The following is a 24075-nucleotide window of genomic DNA, read 5'->3' on the forward strand; positions in this document are numbered from 1 at the left end:
TTCTATTGAAAATCAGACTCCCAACTGTGGGAGTAGAAATACAGAAGAAAAACAACTGCTTGATCACATGGGTCAATGGGGATATGATTGGGGATCTAGACTCTAAATGATCACCCTAATGCAAATATCAATAATATGGAAATAGGTCTTGATCAATGACACATGTAAAACCCAGTGGAATTGCTCATTGGCTACAGGAGGGGTTTGGGAGTGGGGGAGGGAAAGGACATGAATCATGTAACCATTGAAAAATATTCTAAATTAATTAAATAAATGAACCAAAAAAGAAAAAAGAAAATCAGACTCCCACTCTCCTGACCCAGGTACCTACATTCACTTCTTGGAAGCTCATTCAGCTCCTCCCTTAAACATCCCAAGATATGACTAATTGGCAAATAGTTAATTAGGAGCTAGTCCATCAAAGTCCCAACCCCACTCCAAACCATAGGTGATGAAGGTCTTCTAGACAGGAAGAGAATCCTTGTCTCACTTTTCTATTAACCAAGCTCCTTTATCCCCCCACCCCCACCCCACCTCTGGTATTATCTTTTTTTTTTTTTAATTTAAACTTTTCATTTTATTTTTAAAAATATTTTTCCATGTTTATATGATTAATTTTCTTCCCCTCCCCTCTTCTCTCCCTCCTCCCAGAGCTGACAGGCAATTTTACTGGGTTGTACAAATGTTATCATTTGATACCCATTTTCACATTATTCATTTTTTACCAGAGAGCAATCTTTTAAAGCTGAAACCCCAAATCATATACCCATATAAACAAGTGATAAGTCATAAGTTTTTCTTCTGCATTTCTGCTCCCACAGTTCTTTCTCTCAATGTTGATAGTATTCTTTCTCATAAATCCCTCAGATATGTCCTAGATTATTGCATTGCTACTACTAGTACAGTCCATTACATTGGATAGTTCCAGCTTAACAGTCTCTGTGTACAATGTTCTCTTGTTTCTGCTCCTTTCACTCTGCATCAATTCTTGGAGGTCCTTCCAGTTCACTTGGAATTCCTCCAGTTTATTATTCCTTTGAGCACAATAGTATTCCATCACCAACAGATACCACAATTTGTTCAGCCATTCTCCAATTGAAGGGCATCCCCTCAGTTTCCAATTTTGTTGGCACCACAGAGTCCAGCTATGAATATTCTTGTACAAACATTTTTCATTATTATCTCTTAACCAAGTTTCTTTAAAAGGAAGATATTCCTCAGGATTCCTAATGACAAAGAAAATGTAAAAAGCAGTCTCTGACTCAGAACCCATAGAAATACACTGTAATTCTCTCTAATCCACAACCCTTCTATAGAAATTAATATAGTATATGAAAAACAAATACTCACAGGAAAGAAGAGTCTGCAAGAAAAAGAGCACAAGAAACAGATTGACTATCAGTCTGATAGTTTAGAAAGATACAGCCTTTCTGTCTACACCACCAATCAAAGGAGGCTATCCCCACACATATGTAGGCAGAGTGCCTCCATTTTAGGCAGTCAAGGGATGTTAGACAAGCCTCCTTCCAATTAAAAAAAAATGTATTGAGTTGAATAAAATATTTGTGAAGTGAGACTCAAGTATTACTATTTCAGTTTTCCAGATAAGGAAACTGAGGTTAGAGGTAAAGAAGAGTCATTGCTACACTAAAAAGTGCATCACAACAAAGTGTATCCTACCACAATACAGAGCACCCCATCTTCTGCAAGTCCTTCTCTGGATCTGTTTCCTCAAGAGTGAAAGGAAACAGTTAATTGGTGAGCTCTAAGGTCCCTTTGGTCCCTAAATCCTTTGATTCTTAAATCCTATGATGCTATGACCCACTCGTCCAAATACAACCTACTAAAGCAAAGGCAAATTGAAAAAAATGAGGATATGCTTCTCCCTATTGCCCCCATGTGGCCAGAGAGAGTATTAAAAGAATTAACAAAGCAGGGAAGGGACCTCTGGGAGCATTTAGTCCAGAGGTTTCCAAACTCTTTGATTTCAGGACCACTTTATACTCTTAAAAACTATTGAGGACTCCTCCAAAGAGCTTTCATTTATGTGAGTTATAGCTATAAATATTTACCATATTAAAATTAAAACAAATTTTTAAAGTGTATTAATTTACTTAAAATAATGGACATGTTACATTTTAATACAAATATATACTTTTTAATGAAGATAACTATAGTTTCCAAAACAAAAAAAAAATGTAGTGAGAAGAGAAGCATTAAAATCCTTTTAGTGTCTTACTACATAGAAGATAGCTAGATTTTCATATCTGCTTTTGAATTCTGTATGTTGAATATATTTTATTTGAAGTATCTGAAGAAAAGCTGGCTTCATGTAATGTAGTTTGCTAGGGGAGAAGTATTTTAATAGGCAGATCTTTATGTTAATCAGTTTGACTGTGAGGGTAGAGGATCTTGGGCACACCTCTGAAATCAGACCACATTTTGAAAACTGCTAATCACATCCAACCTCTATTCTTCAAATGAGGAAACAGAGCCCTAGAAAGGGAAATGACGTGATCAAGGTCACATGACTTGTTCCTGGTAGAACTAGTCTGAAGGTTTTTCAGATGAGGGCCAGAGAAGAAAGGACCAGAGGTCTAGTGTAAAGTAATGTTCTGTTGTTATCTCAAACCCTTCCTGGAGCAAATAATCCAATTCAACAAACCTTTACCGAGTTAGGGGGATGTCTACCCCAAGCGTGTGAAGTCTTCCTAGATCTGAATGGGCAGATGAGAGCAATTTGTTCTAACCACCATGAAAGCAGGTGAAGCAGCCACTGTGGAACGCCTAGAGCTTGGTCAGACATAATCCAATATCAGGATATAGAGCCTTGCATGCTACACACATAATCTGTTCTATCTCTTGTCAACATTGGGATGAATTCAAGTTTCTTGGGTTTCTGGTTGATCTTATGGAAGAAGTTATTTACTGTAGTTTCTCATTGTACTTTCTGATCCTTACTTGGTTTGGTATGAACTTCGTGGTTTTGCGGGGGTAGGTCTATGAAAATTGAGAGACTAACTGATTCAGGCAGCTATCTTGGACAGAAGTGCAAATCTAAGATTTATATGATGAATTTAGCAAAGCTTAAGCAGATTCATAGGACAGGTGGCAATCAGAGAAAGAGGAATAACCTAAAGGGAATCAAAAGTCAATATAGACTTAACTGTGTGACCCTGGACAAGTCATTTAATCCCAGTGGCCTACCCCTTATCTTCTGCCTTAGAGTCCATTCTAAGACAGAAGGTAAGGAATTAAACACGCCCACCAAAACCAGTCTGTCTGTCTGTCTGTCTATCTATCTATCATCTAAATTTTGGGGCCACCAAAGATCTGGGAGGAAGAATAAAGTGAGTATTAGCAGAATAGTTTACATAAGGGTAATAGCAATGTAGACTTCAGGGGACAATGCAATGAACAATAATGACTTCAAAAAGCTAAAGATATAGCATACTTCCTTTTTCCTGGGGAAAAAAAAAAGATGGATGAGATGCTGAATAAAGAATATATTTTCATATATAGTTGGCAGTTCCTCAGGGGATCCTTGATCAGCTGAGTTCTTCTAACTCCCATGAAGAAGAAATTACAAGATATAAAGGGTAGCCAATCATAAGACCCTGAATGCAGAATGAGACAGATTTTTATGTATTGAAAACAGAATACAAGCCAGGATACAAAATTAGGTTATTTGATGTCTAATTGGAGGAAAGATTAGGGGCTTTCTAAGTTAGGAATAGAGTAGGTTTCAGCCTTTCTTTCCCCCGAATTGAGATGCTGATTAATTTCAACTATCTACATTTATGATACAATAGATGACTTGTACCATCTAGTTTTGCATGGATTATTTTCAGCAAAGTAGAGAGATGGAGAATAATACATGTGTCAGCACAAGATGGAGTTACTATCATGAGATAGAACTTAATTGGTTCTCTCAATTCCTTCCCCAATCAATTCCACTGGTCTTCATTCCATTTTGTCAGTAACAGATAATTCAGTATAAGTGTCTTAACAAAGAGAACCAGGCCTGAAAACAGGAGGTCCTGGGTTCAAATATGACCTCAGACACTTCCTAGCTATGTGACCCTGGGCAAGTCACTTAACTCCCATTGCTTAGCCCTTACCTCTCTTCTGCCTTAGAACACAGTATTGATTCTAAAACAGATTATTAGCTCCTAGAGCTTGGTCAAACATTGAAGATGCCAAGGTCATCCACTGTATCTGGAGCCATCTCCAGTCCTTCTGACTTTTGTCCTGCCACTGGGCTTTAATAACTCTGGAAGAGAGTGAGGCTTATGACTTTGTGCAACTGGGCCTCACTTAAACCCAACTCATGTTCCAGTCAAGCCAACACCCCCTGGTTTCCTCTTTGAAAGCAAAGATTAGAATGGTATTATTCCTTAGTCAGCTCAAGCAAATTCCTAGGGGAGCTGATAACCAGAGAGATCAGTCACTAGATTTGAGAGTCAGTAGATGTATTAGAATTAAGTTTTGTAATCTCCAATCTGGGAATGGAAGGACAGGGTGCATCAATGAGTATACTATGTGGACCTCTTTTTAAAATTCTCTATTGGTACTTACATGAGAATTCTGTTTTCAAATGTAGCTAACTCATATTTCCCTGTTTCTAAGGCAGGCAGCAAGACATGAGAGGATAACTCCCATTACATTCTAATTTACCTATGGGAAAGGATTTACCCAAAAGGGTACCTATACCACTTGCCTGGACTTTAGGTGTCTCCAGCTCTTCTGAGTTCCATAGGATGATCTTTCAACTTTATAGAGGGAGTATGAGAACTCTACCTCAGTATCTTCCCTTATCTATTACCAACACCATGTGAATGTTTGTGTGTATCTTTTAAAAATAACCCCCTGTAGAAGAATATTGAGGTTCCAAACCATAAGTGGTAAATGAAGTATCCCCTACCATTAAAAAATGGGAGAAGAAAAGTCTTGTGCAAATGTGCATAAGAAAACGGGCTACCTTGCTACCCTTGCAATAATGTGTTCACTGTCTCCACCTCCTACTCTTCACTCCCCAGACATTGGTCTCATGGCTTGAGAACTCAGGAAAGGGTTGGAGGATAGAGGATATGGGGAGGGAAGCTGTGAGAGTAGATGATAAGGGGTTCTGTACGGTTCCCCCCTCCTTTGGAAAACCATGGGCTCCTATCAGGCCAGCATTTCTTTCCCCCACCCCCTTCCTGCTCTTGCCCCAAACCCAGCATCTTGCCTCCTTGTAGGGTGAACCAATAGAGGCATATAAGCATATTGCATATATAGAGGCAGAAACTATGATTTTGAGGAGCTCATGGGAAATGGTGAGTAGAGGGGAGAGAAAGGTAAAACCTGAGGATGGGAAAGGAGCTGGGGGTGAGGAGGGATGAGTTTGTCAGTCCAGTAGATTGAGGGTTATGTGATAGCAAAGTGCCAGTTAATTAAATAGATGGATATTTGAGATCTGGGGGGAATCAAGATGGCTGGTGGGGTTGGGTAGGGAGGTGAGAAAAGGGGGTCTGAGGAGATAATAGACTTAGGAACAGATACTTGGGTCTTGGAGAGGGGCTGGACAGTTGAGTTGAGGGAGGATTGAAACCAGGGGGATGAGAAGTGGAAGACCAGGGGGTAGGGATGGGTGAAGTCTGGAGAGACTGGGTGGGTTTTGTCATGGGTTCTTCAGGAATCTGGAATGTGGAAGGATAGGAATGACCACATACTCTTTTCCCCTTCCACAGGACCCCAGGCTATTCTTAGTCCTCTTTCCACTCCTCTTGGGCATCTCCCATTCCCAACCTCCCTGTGAGATCCATAAAGTGGCTAGCAAGCTGGAAACCAACTGTGAATCCCTTGGGTTGAAGGCTGTGCCATCAAAGCTGTCCCCAGACACTGCCATACTCCACCTTCAGAATAATGGCTTGAAATCCTTCTCCACTTCTTCCTTCAGTCTTCTCACCCAACTCACTGAGCTCTACTTAGCTAGAAACAATATAAGTGTTTTGGTGGCAGATGGGAAGCTGCCACTCCTCTCTGTCCTGGACCTCTCTGACAATGCCCTAAAGGTACTGCCCCAACTAGGGCACTCCCTTCCCTCTCTCACCTTCCTTGACCTGTCCAGAAATGCCCTAGAATCCTTGTCTCCAGGAGCCCTGGATGGTCTGAGTTCTCTGGAGAACCTCTATCTTAGAGACAACAAGCTGAGAAGCCTGCCCCAAAACTTTCTACAAGCAACACGCAAACTTGAGAAGCTGGATCTGGCAAACAATTACCTGGAACATCTGTCAGCAGACCTCTTGGCAAATCTCAGTAATCTAAACACCCTCTTCCTACAGAATAACCTGCTCTCTGTCCTTCCAGTTGGCTTCTTCTTCCATAGCCCTAGGCTGGCTTACGTCTTTCTCCATTCCAATCCATGGAACTGCAACTGTGATCTCCGATACCTACATCGCTGGCTACGGGAAAATCCAGGTAGTGTCTACCTCTGGAAGGAAGGTGTGGATGTCAAGGCCATGACTCCAAATGTGAACACTGTAGAGTGTAAGGTTCCCTCCAAGACAGCTGTCTACTATTTCTCTATGAACTGTCCCATCACTGGGGATAACGACTATGACAGCTATGACAGCTATGATGGGTATGATGAGCTAACTGTGACAGAAGTCCCAGAATCTAAAACTACCACTATTCCAATCACCACTAACCAGGAGCATTCCATATTCCTTAGTAGCTCAAAAATTACCACAATGGAACCTACCACATTCTCAATCACCCCAGAAACTACCCCAACTACCCAAGGGTCTACTACATTCCTTAAAAGCTCCCAAATAACTGTCTTCCCATCTAAGCCAAAGTTCACTAGGTTCCTAATCTCAGAGACCACATTTCAAATCGCCCCAGAAACTACCACATCCCCAACTACCCAAGGGTCTACCACATTCCTTAACAACCCAGAAACAACTATGTTCTCAACTATGCCAGAACTCACTAGGTTCCCAATTTCTTCAGAAGCTAACATATTTCAGATCACCGCAGAGGCCTCCCAATTCTCAGAAAATCTGAAAACAACTAGATTTTCAACTTCTCCAGAACCTACCATATTCCCAACACCCTCAGAAACCACTCCAAAACTTGTTACATTTCCAAGCACACATTCAACTCTACATACTTCTTCTATACCTGTTACTTCTACCAGCCTCTCTTCAACTTTAACTCTCATGAAGTCCAATATTCTCCCACCGAATGAATTCGTGGCCCTAGGAAGCTTAGGTTATCCCAGAGACTCTTCTCCTCCCACTTCCATCTCCTGCTGCCTTCTCTCTCTGGTGTTCTACATCTTTGGAATAGCTTGGGTTCTGGTCTCTTCCATTGTTCTCATTCTCTTTTTAGCTCTAGCCCAGCCCCCACCTCATCTGCTAAGAAACTATCCTTTTATAGAAGACAACCCCAACCCACAGACCACTGTTCACCTTGAACTCCTTAAGGGGAAGGAGGTGATAGTTCATAGAAGTTGGCTCCTTTTTCTTGAGGGATTAGTACCTTCCTTCCGCACTAGACTCTTTCTGTGGGTGCGTTCTGATGGCCGAGTGAGACCTCTGACTCTAAAGAGGAAACCATCTGCCTTGAGCCTGGGGCGAGGGGAGGATCTGCTAGGGAAAGTCAGCATTAGGTATTCAGGCCACAGCCTCTGAAAGGACCAACCTCAAATAAACCAAGTCATGCTCCAGGTAAATTAATCTAGTACCCTAAGTGACTTGGGATGTGACATGTTCTTCTGAAATCCAGGGGCAAGATCTGAACCCATAATAAAAATTTCTCCAAATAATCAGTTCTTATTGTGTGTGTTGGGCAAGGGGCAGGGTGTGAAGATGTTGGGTCTTTGGAATGATGGGAGATATACTGGTGGGGTAGAAGGATCTTTGACCCTTTCCTTCTCCCCATTATCACAGTGGTGGTGAGACTTTCAAGAAAGATTTTCCTTGGGGAAGCTAGGTGGCTCAGTAGATAGAGAGCCAGGCCTAGAGATGGGAGGGCCCAAGTTAAAATCTGATTGAAACTACTTCCTAGCTATGTGACTCTGGGCAAGTCACTTAACCTCAGTTGCTTAGCCCTTACAGCTCTTCTGCCTTGGAATTCTTGGATTCTGTCTTAGAATCTGCTAAGATTCTAAGACAAAAGGTGTTTTTTTAAAAAAAGATATGCCTGAAAGTAATTGGAGATGGGGATGGATCCAAGGGGAACAGATCATTCTAGAATTAGGAGGGAAAAGATTGAACTTCAAAGCCATATGTATTAGTACTTCTTGTTTTTTAAAACCTTATCTTTTGTCTTAGAACCAATACAAATATCAGTTCCAGGGCAGAATGTTGAGGGTTACACAATTGGGATTAAGTGACTTGCCCAGGGTCACACAGCTAGAAAGTGTCTGAGGCAAATTTGAACCCAGTCTCTCCCAACTCCATGCCTAGCTTTCTAAACACTGAGCTACCTAGCTACATCCCATAGCACCCTCTTGATGCTCTTTCCTCTACAGCAGAATTTTATAGGGGAGAGATAATTAAGATTATCACCATGCTAACATTCTATTCCCTTAAAATCTTAAACATTTTATGTCCTGGGAAGACTTTCTCCTCCAATTATCTTCCTAAACAAGCCCCAACAGAGACCATTCTCCCTTCTTTAATAAGACATCCTCAGCCACTTAACTTTTCCTCCCAACACCCAGCACAGCCCAAAACTGTCTCCTGAAATCCAGCCCCATCTCTCCAACTACCTTCAGGGTACCTCTTCTTGGATGTCACACAAAATTTCAAAATCCAGGCAAATCATAACCTCCCTAAACTTTTTTCTTACTATTTAATACCAAAAGCAATAAAAATCCATTGTTAACCAAGTTCAAAATATCTAATTCCTTTTGCCATGGAATTTTGTACCAGGCTCTGGTCTTGACTTCTTTTACCCAGTGATGGTGGAGATTTTAAGGAGATCCATGTAAAAAAGAAAAAATCAGGCATCTCCCAGTTCATTCTCAACATCCTTCAATGATCACCTTCCTTAACTTTAGTTTGCATATGGGTTAAGAATCGAACAATCATATTCACATTTGTGCCTCTGGTCACAAAAACAGGACAACTGTTTACCTTTTACAGATATAATTTAAAAGTCCCAAAGATGTTAGCCCCCAGTTTATCTTAGAGGCTTATTTTTTCCCCAACTGGTTATATATAGCATAGAATGCCTTCTTTGTTATTGTTATTAACAATCACCAAACATCAGAACTAACAAGGGCCTGTGTATGTGACCACAAATCTCCTTATTTCACAGATGTGAAAATTGACACCCTAAGATTAAGTAATGTGCTTAAATCACACAACTAGTTTTAATCTCATGCTTTCTTTTTAAAACTCAGAAAACAGGCAGGTGGAATATTGACTCTTCTCCAATGCCAGTGAAACTTGTTAAACAGTCACCCTGGCTTATGTTGAAATTGTCCACTTACTGCCCCCTAAGCTTCTATGCCTTCCTGGTCTATGGGGAGCCTAATGCTCCATATCACCACCTTGGAGTGGTTCAGGTTACATGAAAGTGCCTGAATGACTACAAATAGTGCAAAGGTATCAAAAGCCCTGGCCTAGAATCAAGAGAATTGGGTTCTAGTTTCTGCTTTGCCACTGACTGTGACTGTAAATTGCTTTCCCTTCCACTTAAAAATGTTTTAAACTCCAAGGTACTTTCTAGTACAGATGTCCATTAAAACAGTGATAATCATCAGCTAGGAGAAAAGAGAGGGAGTCTAGATGTAAACGTGGGCAACTTGACTTCACTTCAAACTTTCCAACATATGCTGTCTAGTACCACCATTTATGGGATGCTAGGTGGTCCAGTGGATAAAATGCTGGGCTTAGAAGTTAGGAAGGCTGGAGTTCAAATGTCATCTCAGACACTGTATGACCCTGGGCAAGTCACATAATCCTGTTTTCATCTATAAAATGAGCTGGAGAAGGAAATGGCAAACCACTCCAGTATCTTTGCCAAGAAAAACTCCAAACATGACCATAAAGAGTTGGACATGTCTGAAAAAGACTTGCCACCACTGAAGAAACACTGAAGGCCCCAGGGTCATTATACATAGTAAGCAGCTACCTGTTCCTAATACCCTAAAGCCAGAGATCTTTCTGTTGTACTTCACTCTTACCTTCCCCTCAACAAGTTAGCTGCTTGTGTTTCCAAGACACAGCCCATCTCTCATTTCTTCCATCTTTCTAAATCTTAATCAATTTACAGAGCTGAATTTAAGTCCTTGCTCCCTCCCCCATACTGTGTATTATCTACTATCAAGGCCTATCCCCCAAGGCAGCAGTTTGTCTCAGTCTCCGAAGACATAGGGATTCACCCAATTCTCACTAGAAGAGACTTGTCTCTATTCACTGACCCCACTAATACTGCTTACTTGACCCATTCACACTCCCTTCAGCCTGGAAAGGTCAGTTTGTCTCCCACATTCTACCTGAGAGCATTTGGGCTCTAGACCCTCAATATGGGTAGAAACTGCAGAATGTTTCCATAATTCCAGAAACACAGCTGAAATAATAATATACTTACCATAATTATATATATTATTTGCATAACATCATCCTATATTTTTTAGGATAAAAAGAAAGACAAAGACAACCTGTTCCCCAATACACAAAGCAACCCATCTCTCAGGATGAAAAAGGAGAGTGCCCAAGCTCACACAGTAGGGATAAATACCTCTTTTTTCCTTTCTCTTGTCTCCTTATGACTATAATTTCTAATGTCAGAAATGAGTACGGGGGCATTTGGAGTGTGAAAAGACCCCAGTCTTATCAAATGTGGAAGCTAGAGGCTGGGAAAGAAGTAGAACAGAGTCCAAATTCCAACCCTGCCTCTAACTAGGCATTTCTGAGGCTCTCTGTTGGGGTTTGGAAATGAAAGAAGTAATCAACTTTCCCATGAGGCCTCCTTGTCTACTATATAGGCACTCTTCCCCATTCTAGCTCCTCTGCTTCCTCCTTTTCTCCCTCTTACTTAGTTTCCTTACTTGGGAAGGAAGCAGAAATATTCTATGAGTCAGGGCACATCATCCCTCAGCATAGACTGGGGAACTTAAAACTATCCAAGCCATTCTGACAGATCCTCCTATCCCTCTCTTCTCCTCTACAGGATGTTTCTGGGATGACTGGAGGTACCAGGAGTTATGGAGACAATTCCCAGGGTCTTTGAGGGAAGGGGAAGTAGAGTCCAAGTCTGAGCAGGGGATAGACCAAAGTCTTTTATATAAGGAGAGACCACATAGTGGGGGTAGAAGGAACGAGTGAAGAAATTGGGGAAATAAATAAAAGGGGGGCCAGGGGGGCAGAATCCAGGTACCCCCTTTTGAAGATGAGCATATGGTAAGGGCTGGGAGGATAGAGACATAGCTCATGGGGGATGTGGGGTGGTAGGCCCAACATATCTCCATTCCTGGAAGCCCTATCCTCCTGGTCCTCAGACACCTTTGGGGTTTCTCAACCACTGAGAAAGAGCTTCTTGTAGGCCTTGTTCATTTGCTCCAGGAAAATAAAGGTGAGGACAGTGTGGGGGCCAAGCCGGGCATAGTAAGGGGTGAATCCTTTCCAAAGGCTGAAGAATCCTTCATATCGAACAACCTTCACCAGCACATCCTGTCAAACAACAGAGGGTGGACTTAGGGGATGAGAGGAATATCAACTCCCCCTCTCCTCCCCACATTGTTCCCATCAACCAAGGAACCCAAGTTCCCAGAATCCTATGCTTTGGTTCATGAATGAACAAAGCCAAATGTTTTGCATAATATTTTCTTAATATATGTTGAATGAAGAGAACTTCCCTCAATCCTCCAAATTCTCACCAGTCCATTCTTATACTCTGGCTTTCCATCAATCATCCGCATATTCTGGATCCTGGGATAGGAGGAAGAAGAGAGGTTAGAACTGTAAGGAGAACTGGAGTCTGGGTGAGCTGGACTGGGACCAAGGTTTACAAAGAGATTTAATTACTTTACAGGTGAGGAAAAATAAAGAACAGAGACCAAGTCTTGCTGACTCCAAGTCCAGAACTCAAAAAATTCTCCATCTAGTTTGCTGATTAATCTCTATCCGAACAATGATAAGCGCATATGTAAAAACTTAAGACAATCCTCCCACTTCTCATTAGGAACTCTGGACCCACCTGGTTTTAACAATGTCCACAGGCATAGAAGCTGCTGTGGTGACCAGTCCACTAATCATGCTGGCACAGAAATGACAAAAGATGTTGTCAGAAAAGTGACCTATAGTGGCAGAAGAAAAAGACGTGTCAGTCTAAGTCCTTGAAAAGACTGGAATAGGAAGGACTGGTTGCTTGGGTTAGTGATGGAGGCAGATATACAAACCTGAGGCTTACCTGAGTCCAAGAGAAACTGTTTAGACTGTGAATAGGAAGCAAGCTGGGCAGCATTGACAACAACTGCCCTAGCCATTGTGGGGATACAGCCCTGGCATTGAGAGAAAAAACAAGTGTTAGCCCCCACCTCCTTTTGGTTATCTCTTCCCCTTATTCTCTCCCTTGGTCATCAAACCTCCACCACTTACCCTCCAAAGGGTGGGGATGCCTTCTTCCCGGGCAATCCTCAAGAGTGCATCAAAAACATTTTTGTAGCCTCTACGCTGATCTGGTGGCATCCTGCATTGAGTGAATGAGATTGAGAATGGGAAAGGAGGAAAAGAGAAAGGATCTGAAAAGAATCCAGGTCATGAAGGAAAAGAACAAATAGTAGCATGGTAATTCTACCTCCTTTGCATTTCAAAGAACCATGATTTCTGAATCAGATGATCAATCTCCTTATTTTTATAGTGGAGGACACTGGGTCCAGAGAAATACTGACTTGCCTAAAACAAATTAGAGTGGAAGTAGTTTCCTGCCTGCCAGTTCCTAAGCCACTAGTCTCTAGAGAAACGAGGGTCTTGGGTCCTTAGATAGGATTTAGGCATGACTCACCGACCATCAGCTGTCATACGAATCAGGGCAACCTCAGCAGGTGTTCCCACGAAGGCTCCTGTGGCACCTGCTGTCATGCCAATCAGGGCTTTCAGCAAGAAGCTAGGGGGTGTCCCATCTGCCCCAGTCAGGCGCTCAAAAAGAACAGTGTAAATGCCAAGGCGAGTGGTTGTATATGTTGCCTGGCGTAAGAGCCCAGCAGAGAGCCTAATAGAAGGAGAAAGCAGGTCAGGGACCTGGGCATCAAGGCCCAATGGGAGAGGGAAGCACTCTTCCTCAACCCTTCGTTCTAATGCTCCAACAAGAAGAGCTGGGCAAGGTGCCACACAGCTGCTGGGGTGATTCCCAGTTCCCATTCCATACCTAGAGCTCTTGTCCCCTTCATTTCCCCAAAGACCCAGGCCTATGGCAAACAGGTCCCCAGTCCTAGAATTACCCTGTGTAGATGCCTCGAAGCCCTTCAGTCCTCAGGATACTGGTGAGGGCATGGAAGCTAGTCTTGTATTCCCGGGTCTTGGCCCCTTCCCCACTCAGCTGCATTCGGTTCTTCACCAAGTCTAGAGGCTGCACAAAAACAGTGGCCCCCATCCTAGGTTGGGGGAAGAAGGGGACTCAGAAACAGGCCTTCAGGATCACCAGTTGCTCAAAACACAAGTACTGAGACAGATGAGTCCCTGTAAAAGTGGGTGGGCTAGGAAAGCCCACTGGGATTTGAATTTGGGCCAAAGATATGTGCAACTTTCCATCAACTAGCTGTGCAAGGATGAGGGTCCATGCTGCGCACGGGGCCGGTTTCTCGGGTTACAATGACCCGGGGATCGGCAGGCCCGAGGGCCAGACAGGGGTTGGAGGTACAGTGAATGCTCCGTGAAGGAGGGCCATAGATTTTGCAGTCGGGGAGACTGTGCAAAGGGAGCTAGCTGTGCAGCTAGGGGTCAATGGGACACATGCCACGTACGCGTTGACCCCGGGGCCGAACTGAAGCCTTTTCCCCGTCAGTTCCCGGAAAAGCACTCGGCTTCCAGCCCGCGGCAGGGGAAGTGTGGAGAGAAGAACGCTTACCCAGCCAGGCCCCCGAACAAGAATTTGACCGACTTGGGGGACGTGCGGGGCTTTAAAGCTACCCCACCGCCCCCAGGACTCGCCGCCGCCGCCGCCATCTCCACTAATGCCCGGCTGCACCCGGGACTGGTGCGCGCGCGTCCCCACTCGCTCAAGGTGACACCGCGCGCGCGCGCGCACCCTTGCTCACACACTCCTCGCTCGCTCTCTTCTCAAGCTCAGACAGCACACGCTACCCCCACCCCCAACCCCCCCACCACTTCAGCTGGAAGCCAGCACGCAGGCGCACAGAGGCGGCCAGGAAGCAGACGGAGCCTAAGGAGTGAGGCATAGGTGCGGAGGCGGGGCTTGGAGAACGCTGTTAGGAAGATGGAGGGAGGGGAGACGGAGATGCGTGGAGAAGAGCGTAAATGAGAGAAAAAAGACAGGACCAATAACGCATGGGTATTAGCAAAGAGGCCCCTGGGAATCAGGGAACGCGGACAAATCTCGTGAGATCGAGGAAGCCAGGGAGTGACGGGAAAGATTCTCGCGACAATTGGTTTTAGAGTTTGGAGGACAGGGAAAGTGAGGAAGCTCTCGCGAGACTTGAATGAACCTGAGGTAGCGGCGGCGGTGCCAGCAGCCCTGGGAGGGAGGAGAGGTTTGTAAACTGGGAATCCCCAATGGGGGAGCGGGAGCGGGAACCTCCTAGCAGAATGGAGGGACTTTGCAGGAGGATTCTTTGGGCACTTAGGCTAACTACACATCTGTAATTATCTCTGTCGCCCTCATTCCCTGTCTTTACCGGCTGGCCCTCTTTTGATGTCCCTTGGGCCCAGGTGTCGGGGGCCGGAAGTCCCTTTTAAGGGATGAGTGGGGGTCCCGCAGGTCCGGAAGTGCTCCTTATCGCTTCTTTCCTTTACCGGAAGTTCAATTTATCATCTGGGTTTTCCTCCTATAATCCTAAAACCACAAAATATCAGTGGATTTAGAGGCCCTTATTGTCCCACTTAGTTCAGAACTCTCCTCCCACCTAGCGCTCCCCCCCCCCTCCCACCAGCACCACGGATAGTTCTGGCTGGGAGGTGGACGAGACTACCAGGCTGGGGAGGGATGTGCTTGGGTTGTGGGGAGTGGGCCGCAACCACTGGAACAGAACTCCGTTCTCTTTTTGGCTACAGGACTCCGTCCTCCCCAACCTGCGGCTGCGGCTGCTGCTGCTACCATGCGTCCTGAGGCCTTCCCGTTTCCTGTGCTAATGGCCACCTTACTATGGGGGATCACCCCAACTTGGGGGCTTATCCGAGCCGTGAGTCTGGGGACTTGGGGCCCAGGGTGAGCTGAGCTTAGGACAAGGCTCCCTATACGAAGTGGATCCCCAACATTTTCTTAACTCCATTAGCGTTAGAAAAATACTAGATTTGGAGCCAAAGGACATGGAGTTCTCCAGCAATTACTATTCTTGTGACCTTGAGTTAATTACTTCCCTTTTTTTGTACCTCAGTTTCTTCATTTGTTAAATAAGGGGTTTGGACTAATATACTTTCCAGTTCTAAATTTATGAATCCCCTATTAGAATTGGGACAGGGACAGGAAGGGAGGGAGCAGGTTTTCATCCGGGATGAAGGGGAGCAGTGAGTCTTCTGTTCCCAGACCTCTGACCACAACGCCAGCATGGACTTTGCAGATCTTCCTGCCCTTTTTGGGGCTTCTCTGAGCCAAGAAGGGCTCCAGGTAAGTTACTTATTCTCTAGAAGTTGGAATCAAGAGGCAAGAAGGGCTAGGTAAACAGTAAGTTTAGTGATATAATGGAAAGGACTGCAATTGTAGTTAGAATACAATGTTAAGAAACCTGAATCTGTTACTTTCTATCTTTGTGACCTTGGGCAAATCACTTTCCTTCTCTGTCTCAATAGCCACATCTGAAAAGCAAAAGGGATAGACTAGGTCAGGAGTTCTTAACCTGGGGTTCATGAACTTGTTTCTTTTTAACATTTGATGGTTTTAAATACAACTGAATTCTTTTGTATTTCTATGCATTTAATTTTATGCATTTAAAAACATAATTCTGAAGAGACTTCACCAGATTTTCAAAGAGGTCCATGACATATTACTATATACATTGGAGATTGATGGTATTTGGAAAGGGGAAGAAAATTTATAATCAAATTATTATTTCCTAGGAGGTTGAATAGTAAAGTAGGGTTGGGATTGGGGAGAGCTTTAAATAAATGGATAGAGGAAAGTGTTTCTAAGCAAAAGTTTATCCTGCAGAAAGCTTGGAGTCAGATGATTGTGAATGCAATTTTACCAGAATTTTTTAAAAAATACTTAACCTTCTCTTAGAATCAATAAAGTATCTGTTCCAAGGCAGAAGTAAGAGCTAGACAATTGGGGTTAATTGACTTGTTCAAGGTCACACACCTAGGAAGTAGCTGAGGCCACATTTGAACCCAAGACTTCCAGCCCTTTCACTCTATTCACTGAACTACTTAGCTGCCCCAACAATTTGACTAGACAGAAGTGGGAGCTGAGAGTACTTACTAGGGGGGAGGGTACTTGAGTGTGGGGAATCTTACCAAAGTTATTCCTAAGGAACTTTTGATTGGAACTGGATGTTTCTACTTAAGTTGGGTCTCTGATTGCTTGGAGGAAATAGAGGGAGGGTAGGGATATTTGAATCTGTGTGGTCAGGGAGAATACCTAATTGTACTCCCTTCCCCAGGGGTTCCTAGTGGAAGCTCATCCTGCCAATGCCTGTAGTCCTATCAACCCTCCACCTCTTGCTCCTGCCAATGGGTCTGTCTTTATTGCCCTGCTTCGGAGATTTGACTGCAATTTTGATCTCAAGGTGGGTAATAGGATTGGGGATGGTGGAAAAGACCTAAGGAGAGAGGTTCCTCTAACTCTTGCTTCATCCTTTCAGGTTCTAAATGCTCAGAGGGCTGGGTACAGGGCAGCTGTGGTCTACAATGTGAATTCCAATGAACTTTTGAACATGGTGTGGAATAGTGGTAAGAGTTGGGGGAACTGGAAAACCTGAATCTTTAAGGAATGTGGGGGAGGTGAGAGGAGGTGGGAATGCTTGGGTCCCTGGTATGACAGTCCCATTCCTGCAGAGGAAATTCAGCAGCAGATCTGGATCCCATCAGTGTTTGTGGGAGAGACAAGTTCAGAGTACCTGCGCTCCCTCTTTGTCTACGACAAGGGGTATGATGTGTCTTCCCTGTCCTCACCCTCAATTTATATCTGATGTGTTCCTCCTCCCCCTTTCCCACCCTGAATCTTTTCATTCACTATTTTCCTCTCTACCTTGTCTTCCCCCTTATCCCACTCCCACATCATTATTCTTTTATCTCAGTCTGACATAACATATCCCAGAGTCTTGAAGCTCTGTCGGGAGGACTCATGTTAGTGTTTTGGCTCTTCCATTTCCTAAGTTTTATGACTTTAGCAGGACTCTCTGAGCCTGTTTCCTCATTTGAAAAATATGAATAAGCAACTTGTATTGCCTATGCCACAGGTTTGTTGTGAGGAAATTTTGTAAACCATAGTGTTAGAGAAACTTGACCTTTTGTTTTGAGTTTCTACTTCCCTTCCTTATCCCATGTCTTCAGTCCTAGAATGCCTCCCATTGCTATGCCCTCTGACCCCTCCCTCCCATTATCCATTCCTAGGGCTCGGGTCTTGCTGGTCCCAGATAACACCTTCCCCTTAGGCTATTACCTCATCCCTTTCACTGGGATTGTGGGGCTGCTGGTTTTGGCCATGGGGGCTGTGCTGGTGAGTTAACTTTTGGGTAAGGTTTCCTTTTCATGGGGTTTGGGGAAAAAGGCCAGGGTTTTGCAAAAGACATCTGGGGAAGTCAGACCAAGTAGGGATATTGGATTTAACTGGCCAGGCCTTTTTGTTGCTCCCAGGGTGGGTTCCTCTCCTATCTTCTGCCAGGTAGTGTTTCTTTTCTCTCCCCCTGCCAGGTAGTTCGATGTATACAGCACCGGAAGAGGCTCCAAAGAAACCGACTGAGCAAAGAACAACTGAAACAGATTCCCACACATGACTATCAAAAGGGTGAGACAGGGTTGTGGGATGACCATCCATAAAGGCAAAAGGCAGGACCCCAAACACTACCAAGAATCTGTAAATAAGAGATGGAAGGAATAGCCCCAGAGGTACCAGGAGCAGTAGAAATAGAAATAGGAGGTAAAATAGAAAAAGGGGGTAAAGGCAAGAACCAAAATTATCCATATAAGGCCAGAGCTGAGGCTTGGCCCTTCCTTCCCCATTTCTGCTCATCTTCCCTCCTCCAAACCACTTCCCTTCACCTCTACCCATTGCTGGCTTGATCTCTCTGCTCTTATCACTCCCCATTTTCTGAATTGAGCTGTACCATTGACCTTGGTCAAGTCTTTTTCTCCTTCCTGGCCTCTAAGTTTCCTTCTTTGTTAAAAAAAAAAAGTGATATGCATTGGAGAACAGGGAGGTGGTTTGAGCTGGATTAAGTTGGAATAAGAATTTAATTTCAGGCCCTTACCTTCCATCTTAGAATCAATACTGTACATTGGTTCCAAGGCAGAAGAGGGGAGTAAGGGTTATACAGTGGGAGTCAAGTGATTTGCCCAGGGTCACACAGCTGGGAAATGTCCAAGGCCAGATTTGATAGGACCTCCCATCTCTAGGCCTACCTTTTTTTTTTTCACTGAGCCACCTCCCTATCCCCGTGTGTGAATTAAAAATATGTTTTGATGTTTCACCATCATCAGTTTCTTATCTGTGATAGGCTTAGTAAGGAGGCTTTGTCTTTCTTTACCCAACTAGGAGATGAATATGATGTCTGTGCCATCTGCCTGGAAGAATATGAAGATGGGGACAAGCTGAGGGTATTACCCTGTGCCCATGGTGAGGAATACTTTGCCCCCACAGGTGTCATTGTTGCCCTATCTCCTTTTGATACTTTTTATATGACCCATTTTTATCTTAGCCTATCACAGCCACTGTGTGGATCCCTGGCTTACTCAAACCCGGAAGACTTGCCCAATCTGCAAGCAGCCAGTTCATCAAGAACCAGGGGAAGAGGAGGAAGAGCAAGAAGCAGAGGAGGGTGGGGATAGTGGAAACCCAGTCTCAGAACGGACTCCCCTTCTAGGTCCATCTACCACATCCCCACCCTCCTTTGGTGCCCTGTCTCCTACCCTTCCTGAAGAACCTTCTACTTCTGTGTCTCCCTCAGCTCTCCTGGTCTGATTTGAGCTTGCACTTTTCCCCCCTCAAGTATTTCCTAGGCTAGATTTTCACTGTTAATAAAGTTGCCTTGTATTTGGACCAGGGGAGGGGTCTTCCTCAGGACCCCTTCCTCCACAAATACCTATAGGCTGGTTGTTTTTCTTGGGTAGTGGGGGGCTGGTAGCTATGTCCTGAAATAAAATGTCCCATGTATAGCTGAAATAATAATCAACTTTACTTTCCTAGGACTTATTAGGAGGCTCCAATCCTCTAAGAAAGGGAAAAGGTACCCCTCCCCCACCTTAGGAGTTTTGAGGAGTTTTATAACAGCAAAGTCTCCTAGGCCCCTTCCAGAACAGTTATACCATTTCCTAGGAACCCAGAGATGGTAAGTCATCTTCCCAGTCCTCATCACACACACCTTTATTAGTAGAATCTTTTATTCATATTCCAATATAAGTTTCCAGAAAATTTTTTTTTTCAAAAACAAAAAAAAAACAAACAAAAAAAAACAAAAACAAAACAAAAAACTTCCCAACTACACACAGGAAGGAGGTTCAAAAGGAGGGGGGGGTGGGGCTCGCCTGTCCATCCAGCCTGCCCCCCCCCCAGGTGTAGTTTTGGCAGCAACAAGTGGGTGGGGGAATGGCCCAAAAAACAAATGAGGGAAATGGTGCTGAAGCGTTGGGGAAGGAGGGGGGCAGGGAGGGTCAGTATTGAGAGCGTCGAAGGTGGGTAGCCATTTCATAACACTTCTTGTTGATCATTCCCCCATGGATACCTTCCTTCCCCATCAGCAGGACTAGCGCTAAAGGAAGAAAAGGAAGATTTTTTTCAGTGCTCATTTCTAGCACTGTTCCATCACCTGTTGGTAACCAATCCCATTCCCTAATACCTTATATACACTGTTCTTGGTAGAAAAACAGGATATTAAAAAGCTAAGGAAGTAAACACACCCTTATTGGAAAGTGAAAATTCTATCCAATAACACAAACACTTAAAAAGGCTTTGCCATTTAACATTTTGCCTTCAATATAGAGTATCTATACAAAGTCACAACTTACTCTTGGCAGTCATGGTGACAGTGATGTTGTAGGTGGGAGCACCTCCAGTGCTCTTTGTACGAAGGTCCATGGTGTACTCTCCATCTACCAGCAGCGAATCCCTGATCACTGAACATTTCTGGCCCCCAAGTGTCAGCCCATTTACGAAAAAACTTGAACGATCTTTGCCAACCAATACACCTACTTCAGCTGCCTATAGTATAGAGGGAGGGAAAGATACATATATATGGGTGAAGTTAAAAACCCAAGAATTTGAGTGGTTCTCTCCCACCCCACTTTTGTGGAGATAATTCTTCCAAGGAAGTTTGGGTCTGAATTTAAACAAATGTATCATTACACAAGTACTTAGGGTTCAAAAGAACTCACTTAAATTCTCCCTTTTTCTCCCCTTAAAGGCTAGAGAATTTGAAGAGTCAGTCCAAAATTCAAAAGGAAACTTAAGATGTAAAGCAATGTGGGCCAACAATCTGGAAAGATGAGGGGTATATCAAAGCACATGGCTTTTTCCCTCAGGAAAGCAGAAGCAGAGGAGGAGGGGCCGGGGTTAGAACAAAGCTGCTATGCCCTTATTTGGGCAAAGACTCAGCCAAGCTCAGAGTGGGGGCCCTGGATTCCTGGGTCTGAGAACATTAGTTGGTGGTTTGGGGCCCAGATCACAACTAGAAGTGGGAATCTAATGGATTCTGCAAACTTGCAATCAGAAAACTTTTTTTTTGTAGTAGTGGTGCCAATTCCAGAAAGCTGGTATCTCACATCTGAAAGAACTTCAAGCAGCCTCTCTTCCCTCACACTCCACACAGCCCACCAACCCCACATCCGGCCACTGAGCTCCCGGAAATCCCCACTTCGAACTTCCGCTCCCCCTCCCCACTTCCGGGCTGGCTAAACTGGGGAGAGAGCCCTCTGACCTTTATGGATCCCAAATCCCTCCCTCAAACTTCCTTTACTGATCCCACTCCCGGCATTAAAACAGAATGGGGGAAGGCGGAGAAAGGGATTTATTCCTTTCTCAAATGTACCATCGAGGAAGGGTGCACCAGCAGGTCCCCAAATGAGTAAGGCCATAAGGAAATAGGGATGGGGGCTGCGGAGAAGTTTAAAGGAGGTGGTGGGGATGGAAATGCCTTGAACTAAGAGGGCCAGGCCACGCCGGGAGTAACCCTCAGACACCAAGAAGCCTTGGCTCCCCCCCACAACCACCATGAGCACGAACAATGGTGGAACGAGTGGGGGCGCGTATGCATGCAACCGGAAGTGGAGGGGCGCCCCGCCATCCCCTTAAAGAAAAAAAAGAAAGGTTATGGGGGGAAATCTCCCATCCACCCCGCCCCGCCCTGGGGGAGGCGGAAGTGGCCGATGAACCGGGCGGCTGGCGCCCCTCCCCGCCCTGTGCCCCGGATGTAACGCCCTCCCTCAGAACCGTGGTGGTGCTGGAACGACTACGGAGCGGGAGTCCCAGGAATTTGGGGAAAAAACGGTCATGGGGGGAGGGCGGGTTTGCAATGCAACCTGAGAATCAATTTAAAGGCCTAAGCGCAAAAAGTCTTTTAAAGAAAAATGTGGCGATGAGGAGAGAAGCCGGGCCTTGAAGAAGAGGGAAGGATGGGAAACCACTTCTTTGCCCCTTGTCCCGTTACCCCAGCCCTGGCGTCTTCCCCGCAGGGCCCAAGTGTCCCCACAACAACCCAAATCCACTTATGTCCTGTTAGCACCCGGGCTAGCCGATATTTCTCGGCCAAACCGACCCTCACGGCCCCCAATCTCCCCGGATGTTCTGCCCCTAACTATTGCTCTGTGTCCCCCCTCCCCCCAACAGCCATGAAATAAAACAACAAAAACAACAAAAAAACTCAACCAAACCTCCAAATGCATCTCTCGTTTTTCAATGCACCCCAAAATGAACTTTACCCCCATCCCCCAAACTCAATCTCCAGGCCCTAGCTTGCTCCCTTCTCTATATACCGTAATATTGGCGAAGCTTTTCCCGGGTACGGCGGCCCAGACCGAGGGCGAGTCCTTATAGCCGACTATGGCCGCGTCCTGACAGGTCCCGTCCGCCATGAGGTTGTCGATGTAGGCGTTCCAACCGGCCATAGCGCTGGCGGTCTGGCTCTGCTGCTACTGCGGGAAGGGGGTGGCGGAGCTAGGGACACGCGCTGCTGTCCGGGCTCGCAGCTCCGTTCTCTCTGCTGCCTTCAGCTCTGCTTCCTGCTCGTCCTGCTGCTCCTCCTTCCCCCCTCCCCCCTCCTTTTTTTTTTTTTTGCAAACGACAGTGGAGGCGGGGCAGCCTCTTCTTTTCCCCTCCCCCTACCCTGAGACCAAAAACTTTGCAAAAAACAAATTTTCAAAATCCCCCTCCCCTCCCTTCTCCGTTGTCAAATTTGCCGAGTGCAATAAAATGACCTCTGCGCGGGCGGCTGGGGAGGGGAATGTAAGGTTGGGATGTGTGTCTCATTTTAGGGAATCAAACTCCGGTAGGGAATAAAAACAGAGAAAAGCGAGACTATGTAAACCCCAAATAATGCAAACCGTAGGAAAGTCTGGCATAATCCGGGTTAAATTTTTAACACTCTTTTTCGCCCCCAGCCCCCAGTTCGGAGCTCTGGGATGGCTTACTCAGCCGCATGCGCTCGAAAAGACCAGGAGGAGCCGGAACTTGGGGAAGGATGGGCGAGGCAAGCTGGGATGGAAGGAAAAGTCTCCTCCCCACCGTGCAGTAGAGGGGTGGGGATTGTGGAAGTGGAAATCAGGGTCCGCAGCTGCGCCTGCGCGGGGATACGCATGCCCGGAATTTTTTTACGGAGAGGGGAAGGAGACGTGTCTCACCCCGGGATAGCAGCAGGATGGGGGGGGTTCACCTCCTCCCGCTAGTGCAGCCTTTTATTTTCTCTTATGGCCGGGAGAAAGCAGAGGGAAGAAGTTTTAGCGAGTTTTCACCATCGCCCCTCTAGGGTCCTACACGTGCCACTCCCCCATCTCACTTTGCTCTCTGCAACCTTTAGCCCAGCAGGGGAAATATCCCTCCGCTTTCGGCTGCACGGGAGCCCCACCCAGAGTGCGGGTCCTCACCGGTCGCGCACCGTTCGCCTCCTGCTGCTGCAGGGCTAGAGGCTGACTGGACTAGCCGGGGCCCATGGAAGCTCCTGGCAGGGAGGAACTGGTTACCTTCATGTGTAAGGGAAGAGAGGGACAGACAGGGACACGTTGAGGGAACGAAGGCCGGGGTAGTTTTTTCTCTAAACTTTTGCTGGGACGCCCAGTGGTTTGCCAGCTTCCTGGCGCGCTGGGTACGGGGCGGGGCCGAAGCGATCTAGGCTTCAGGGGCAGACTAAGCTAGCTTCTTCCCCTCCCCCCAATCAGGGGCTTGGCCGCTTCCGGTCGGTTTGCTTCCACTTCTTTTCCAGAAGCCCACTGGGGTCACTGCCTCCCAGGTGGACCCAGATGTCCATCCCCACTCTCGGCAGCCGCCCTAAGTCCTTCCCTGGGCGGTGCCGAATTCTAGGGCTCGTGGCAGGCACTCGCCTACCGGGATCGCCTGATCTCGGCCCCCCACCCCACTCCTTTACACTCACCGGAGGGCGGGGTGGAAAATAGTCGGAGGGGGGCGGGCCCTGATTCTGGATAAGCTTTGGGGAAGGAGGGGCCTGGGCGAGATTAATGAAGTCGGCCCTGGGCTTAGATGGAAATGGGATTGTGGAGAGGGAGAAGCCCGAGACCCAGTGACTCAGACCTACTGATT

General features: G+C 45.6%; 4 protein-coding genes across 10 annotated transcripts; 2 read left to right on the forward strand and 2 right to left on the reverse strand.

The window, feature by feature from the left end:
• Window positions 1-25: 25 nt before the first annotated feature.
• On the forward strand, window positions 26-9130 carry GP1BA (glycoprotein Ib platelet subunit alpha). Its single transcript, XM_056817713.1, has 2 exons — window positions 26-5318; window positions 5733-9130. The coding sequence occupies exons 1-2, from the start codon at window positions 5292-5294 to the stop codon at window positions 7677-7679; spliced, it is 1974 nt and encodes a 657-aa protein (XP_056673691.1). The 5' UTR covers window positions 26-5291; the 3' UTR covers window positions 7680-9130.
• A 1453-nt stretch (window positions 9131-10583) lies between these two features.
• SLC25A11 (solute carrier family 25 member 11) lies at window positions 10584-14200 on the reverse strand. The gene is made up of 8 exons (XM_001370966.4): window positions 14068-14200; window positions 13442-13594; window positions 13006-13212; window positions 12600-12690; window positions 12412-12502; window positions 12199-12298; window positions 11879-11930; window positions 10584-11672 (listed from the first exon to the last, which is right to left on the reverse strand). The coding sequence occupies exons 1-8, from the start codon at window positions 14163-14165 to the stop codon at window positions 11517-11519; spliced, it is 948 nt and encodes a 315-aa protein (XP_001371003.1). The 5' UTR covers window positions 14166-14200; the 3' UTR covers window positions 10584-11516.
• A 110-nt stretch (window positions 14201-14310) lies between these two features.
• On the forward strand, window positions 14311-19413 carry RNF167 (ring finger protein 167). Of its 7 annotated transcripts, none has more exons than XM_007483249.2 (10): window positions 14311-14400; window positions 15231-15358; window positions 15703-15783; window positions 16775-16900; window positions 16976-17063; window positions 17169-17259; window positions 17727-17832; window positions 18027-18120; window positions 18868-18948; window positions 19031-19413. In XM_007483249.2, exons 2-10 carry the CDS (start codon window positions 15275-15277, stop codon window positions 19291-19293), a joined length of 1014 nt encoding a protein of 337 aa, XP_007483311.1. In that variant the 5' UTR covers window positions 14311-14400; window positions 15231-15274; the 3' UTR covers window positions 19294-19413. The 7 variants fall into 7 exon arrangements, with proteins under 7 accessions (XP_007483311.1, XP_056673695.1, XP_007483313.1 ...); XM_056817717.1 differs by having other exon boundaries at window positions 14318-14400; window positions 15737-15783; XM_007483251.2 differs by lacking the exon at window positions 14311-14400 and adding an exon at window positions 14573-14710 and having other exon boundaries at window positions 15737-15783.
• A 281-nt stretch (window positions 19414-19694) lies between these two features.
• PFN1 (profilin 1) lies at window positions 19695-23887 on the reverse strand. The gene is made up of 3 exons (XM_001366045.4): window positions 22299-23887; window positions 20337-20529; window positions 19695-20080 (listed from the first exon to the last, which is right to left on the reverse strand). Exons 1-3 carry the CDS (start codon window positions 22428-22430, stop codon window positions 19983-19985), a joined length of 423 nt encoding a protein of 140 aa, XP_001366082.1. The 5' UTR covers window positions 22431-23887; the 3' UTR covers window positions 19695-19982.
• Window positions 23888-24075: the final 188 nt, after the last annotated feature.

The sequence above is a fragment of the Monodelphis domestica genome, chromosome 2 (assembly GCF_027887165.1).
Source record: "Monodelphis domestica isolate mMonDom1 chromosome 2, mMonDom1.pri, whole genome shotgun sequence".
In the NCBI taxonomy this organism is placed as follows: domain Eukaryota; kingdom Metazoa; phylum Chordata; class Mammalia; order Didelphimorphia; family Didelphidae; genus Monodelphis; species Monodelphis domestica.

Coding starts and splice junctions, on each gene's coding strand:
- GP1BA (XM_056817713.1), top strand. CDS start 5,292: ATGATTTTGAGGAGCTCATGGGAAATG. Junction 5,319..5,732: donor TGAGGAGCTCATGGGAAATG/GTGAGTAGAGGG, acceptor CCCCTTCCACAG/GACCCCAGGCTATTCTTAGT.
- SLC25A11 (XM_001370966.4), bottom strand. CDS start 14,165: ATGGCGGCGGCGGCGGCGAGTCCTGGGGGCGGTGGGGTAGCTTTAAAG. Junction 12,691..13,005: donor CGTATGACAGCTGATGGTCG/GTGAGTCATGCC, acceptor CACTCAATGCAG/GATGCCACCAGATCAGCGTA. Junction 12,503..12,599: donor GCATCCCCACCCTTTGGAGG/GTAAGTGGTGGA, acceptor TCTCAATGCCAG/GGCTGTATCCCCACAATGGC.
- RNF167 (XM_007483249.2), top strand. CDS start 15,275: ATGCGTCCTGAGGCCTTCCCGTTTCCTGTGCTAATGGCCACCTTACTA. Junction 16,901..16,975: donor ACTGCAATTTTGATCTCAAG/GTGGGTAATAGG, acceptor TCATCCTTTCAG/GTTCTAAATGCTCAGAGGGC. Junction 17,064..17,168: donor GAACATGGTGTGGAATAGTG/GTAAGAGTTGGG, acceptor CCATTCCTGCAG/AGGAAATTCAGCAGCAGATC.
- PFN1 (XM_001366045.4), bottom strand. CDS start 22,430: ATGGCCGGTTGGAACGCCTACATCGACAACCTCATGGCGGACGGGACC. Junction 20,530..22,298: donor AAAGCTTCGCCAATATTACG/GTATATAGAGAA, acceptor TCTATACTATAG/GCAGCTGAAGTAGGTGTATT. Junction 20,081..20,336: donor TGTCACCATGACTGCCAAGA/GTAAGTTGTGAC, acceptor TTCTTCCTTTAG/CGCTAGTCCTGCTGATGGGG.